The sequence below is a fragment of the Sphaeramia orbicularis genome, chromosome 12, assembly GCF_902148855.1.
Source record: "Sphaeramia orbicularis chromosome 12, fSphaOr1.1, whole genome shotgun sequence".
Taxonomy (NCBI): domain Eukaryota; kingdom Metazoa; phylum Chordata; class Actinopteri; order Kurtiformes; family Apogonidae; genus Sphaeramia; species Sphaeramia orbicularis.
The window spans coordinates 58,104,038-58,108,407 of NC_043968.1; the positions used below are offsets into that span (position 1 = coordinate 58,104,038).

The following is a 4,370-nucleotide window of genomic DNA, read 5'->3' on the forward strand; positions in this document are numbered from 1 at the left end:
AGCTATCCAAACATAATAGCATACTGTTTCTCCATATTATATTAATTACATAATGTGAGAATACTTTACTTCGACCTCTTCTTTTACCACTTTACTTCTTATGTAAATATGTATATAGCCTACAGAGTTTTATCACTTAATATTTTTTTGTATTGCTTTTTTTGTACTACCTTACGCATACACACTTTATTACACTTTACCCTGTTGCTGACTTTGCCAGTTGTGGGATCAGTAAAGTTTCATCATTACATTTTGTCTGTTTATTGCTGAAGATTACTCAGTTTTTGGATTTTTTTTAATGATTTCCATCTTTATTAACAGGGCACATGTCATTGCAGGGACTTGTTTTTGACATTGTGTTGTGTCTTTGCAGAAACAGGCTCATAAACAGACCATCCCCTGGCTGGTGGTGGCCATCCCACTGCTCTGTTTCTGCGTTCTCATCCTGATCATCGGATTGACCTTCATGGTGATGACGGCGAGGAAGAAGCGTCAGTCAGAGGGCGCCTACAGCCCCAGCTCTCAGGAACTGGCCGGAGCTCGCCTCGAAATGGACAGCATGCTCAAAGTCCCCCCTGAGGAAAGACTCATCTGATGTAGGACAGGCTGAGACTGGGGGGTGGGGGGGGGGTGGGGGGGTGAGCGAGCACTGCAGGCAGGTGCAGGTCACCCCACCACCAGGACTTCACTGCTCAGCATCTGCATCCAACTGAAGGGACATATCTGTTGCAGTGCACTGCCCCCTCCTGGTGGGGGCTGGTACTGTCCCAGTGGTGCAGGGGCTGCTCTATGGCGCTACAGAAAAGAAAAGTGTTAAAAGCCCTTTTCACAGATGACTAGAATTATCAGGGGGTCTCGAGGGTTTTAGAAATGACTTCTCCATGTCAGTTAGCTGAGTGGCAAAGTTACACAGGATAAATAAATACATTTTACTCAAATTTGGTGACATTATCCTCTGGATATGATGCTGACCTTTACTATTAACCTTTTAACATTCACCCTTTTCATGAAACCTCAATTCAGAGTGAAAGTCATAATAACAATGTCTCCACAGACTCATGTTTCTATTCTGAATTTTCACGTTTATTTATTTCATTTGGTATCCGAACAACAGGAATGACTCAATTAATATGTTTTGTATATTGTACCATGAAGCTTTTAAAGCTTATAAAACAGTACAGTATTTCCTTCTAAGTAGAAACGACCATTTACCACATAATAATACATAGAGTTTTACTGATTTCCAATTCACTGCATGTATATGTTGTTATTCTCAAACTAGTCTGTGATAATTTCCAGCTTTCCAGGGAGCTCGTGGTAACATAGACTGCTGTGCAGTGGAATTAACCTTTAAATTTTTTTTTCTTAAATGGAGAAAATGCATAAACATATCAAAGACAGAAAAAATACTCTGATGCATATGTCAGGCTGTCAGGCAGATATTTCAAAGAACTTAAGTTGGTTTTAGAGGATCAGACTATTTTTCCACTTTAGACTGTTTTACAGTTACTTCATAACCTGACTTTTCTTAGATTTCCTTTGTATTGAGTGTACAGTTTGTGTATTTTGTATATTTTACCCTTTTTGTGTTGTGCTGCTGCACAAAGGGACTGTTTATGCGTTTGATTTGGCACCTTCAGCCACATTTTCACGTTTACGACAATTGATGAATATATTCAGTCCAGATTACTACCATAGATATGGAGTGCTCCTCATGTACAGGAGTGAAACACTGCACCAAAATAACATGAGAAATGCAGAGGCTTCTGTTAAAATGTATATTTTGGAGGAAAAATCATTTTAATATTCTGTACCAGAATATATTATGGAAATGTATTTTTATTGTGCTAAAGAAATGAAGTACTTCCTCATTTAGTGAGAATGTAGGTCTTTACTGAACAGACTGTATACTTTGATATTGTTTTCTGCATTTGGGTGTACAAAATCCAGCTCCTTCGATTTGTTTATGTATCAGGAATAAAAAGCAATAAAATAAAGCTGAGAATGGACGTTTCTGTAAAAACAATGTACTATCTATAATTACTGATCAAAACCCAGTCAGATATGAATTACATCAGCTGATAAGTGGGAGAAAATGATGCGTTTATTTGGTCCTCTGATTGGTTTGATGTGTTGAGAGCAAAAAACATGAACTGAAGGAAAACGTGGAGGTCTTGTCATGTCAAAAACCATTTCTTACTCCTGTCAGATAGCAATTTGTTCTCCATCTGCCTGCTTGAAAATGATTGATTTATTTAATGCATATCCGTCTGTAGTGTGACAGTGGAGTTTTGGTAACAGCCTCTTGACTTTGGTTGATGATGACATATCTGTATGTGGAGAAAACACAGTTGGATAATATGTTCTCTTTAAATAACCGGTCTTAAATGTATTGTACTGTCCTTCAAACTTACACTACAGCACACACAGTCTACAGCACTTTGTAGAACTATCTGGCATTCAACACACAAGGATGCCCACAGATCATACAGAAATCTACTGATAAAATGTGACAGTAGTGTCCTGGAGGAGAGGTCATGTGCAAAAAAGGCCAGGTTTTGATTTGGAGCCACAAGATACAATTCGCTCCAATCACATCTCAGAAGAAATTTTTAATCAATTCACAAGTTTTATCAATTTGTCATCTTGTTGTAGTTTCCATACATTGGTGCTAGTGCTAGATAAGAGTTGGTTCAATTTGTGAACTTTCTATGAACTGATTTGCATTTCTCAGCTACATATCCAACCTAGTGTGACATCATTATGATCTGGATACACCAGGAGGTTGAGCCAGTGCCAGTATCAGAAATAAACAGGATAACCATAAAACTGTTGTTACTCATCTGGAAAGTTATACATCTCAAATAACTGGTGTTGGGTCAGGTATTAGGACTTGAACTTAAAATCTGTGGCCTACTTTTTTTTTTTTTTTTACTTTACTTTTATTGTTTGATTTCTGTACAATACAAAACAAACATGAGGGACATTTGGGATACATTGACCATAAAAAACTTTTGTGACTGACAATTGGTTTTAGTAATGTGACGTTGAAATGAAAATTGTCCATTTCTTGCATTTATCATGACACTGCTCTTCTTGAGTCCTCAATGTGTGGGTCAGAATCTCCATTTCAGATATTCCATTCACAATTTGTAGCCTGTGGCCTATGTATTAAGATAAATTGAATTTCAGAAATGTGTGCAATTAGTAGCTAGTGAATGTCCAGTAGAACGGCCATCATGCTTTGAAAACTAACAAAAAGATCAAGTGGTCAATGTTCATGGTATCATTCTGAGAACAGCCCCATCTCTGACAGTCCCAATGAAATTTAGGTGATGTTATTGTGTAAGGAAACAGTTTGTCCAAAACATGTTCGAGAACTCGTATTTTTATAGTAGATCATATTTTTCTAGTACGTTTTATACGGGACTTACAGATTGGATGGTACTTTTAACTTCACTGTACTTGTTACAATGACAAAGATATTCTATTTATTATTTTATTAATGACAGAAGCAAGAGAGCATCAGTGTAGGCATGGTTACGAAGTTATACTAAATATGTCATTAGGTTTATTATATTACCCAGTTCAGGAGTTCATAGTAGTGATTGTGATTGATTGTCTGATGGAGTGCCTTTTAATTAGGCCAGTTAGACAATAATGCATACTTATCATTACTGTTACCAAACCCATCTGGACATTTTAACATATAAGACGTGGCTGAAATTACCTGAGGGTGTTTAACAGTTTCCAGTATTAGACTGCAGAGGTGTGTGTTATTGGTAAGTTTGTTCTCTTCTTCTCCAGCCCCAGCCTCCTGTCCACATACGGTCACTTCTTGCTCCAGAAAACAAAAATGTCAACAGCCAAACACCTATTTAAACCTTCCAAGTGGCAAAAACAATGGGTGACATCAACAGCATATCAATGGCTGTAAATTTTTAAAATATCTGTGGTTACATTAAGAATAAAAATGTGCATAATATGTTAGAACACAAACTTGGAGGCGGTGCAACATACTCACATCAGAGAAAGGCTGGTCCATGGTCCATTGTGCTGGCTCTGTATATACATACACGTATCTTGTGGCCATGAATTAATCAAAATGTGGCCTTGTGTAATACTTTTTTTTTTTCCTTTTTCCATGACGGCCTCGGTCTCTGTATTTATGACCACCACACCTTTCCTGTTGTTGAGCTGAAAAAGAAACCAGCTGCAAAAGGAAACATTGTTTCTCCTCACTAACAGTAGGCAGCTTTAACTCCACTGTCATCCAAAGCAGAAGCATAAATTCACAAAGACATAAATCAACAGAAGAAGAGATTATTTCAGCAGGTGTATTGGCAAAAACAAGATTATAGAATAAGGTG

General features: G+C 37.5%; 1 protein-coding gene across 1 annotated transcript in view; it reads left to right on the plus strand.

Annotated features, from left to right (window-relative positions):
- The window catches only part of crb2a (crumbs cell polarity complex component 2a), a 41,032-nt gene extending 39,035 nt beyond the window's left edge, over nucleotides 1–1,997 (plus strand). The window contains exon 13 of the mRNA XM_030150242.1: nucleotides 374–1,997. Within this exon, the coding sequence (XP_030006102.1) occupies nucleotides 374–595 (222 nt within the window). The 3' untranslated portion in view covers nucleotides 596–1,997. The remainder of the gene's footprint in view (nucleotides 1–373) is intronic.
- Nucleotides 1,998–4,370: the final 2,373 nt, after the last annotated feature.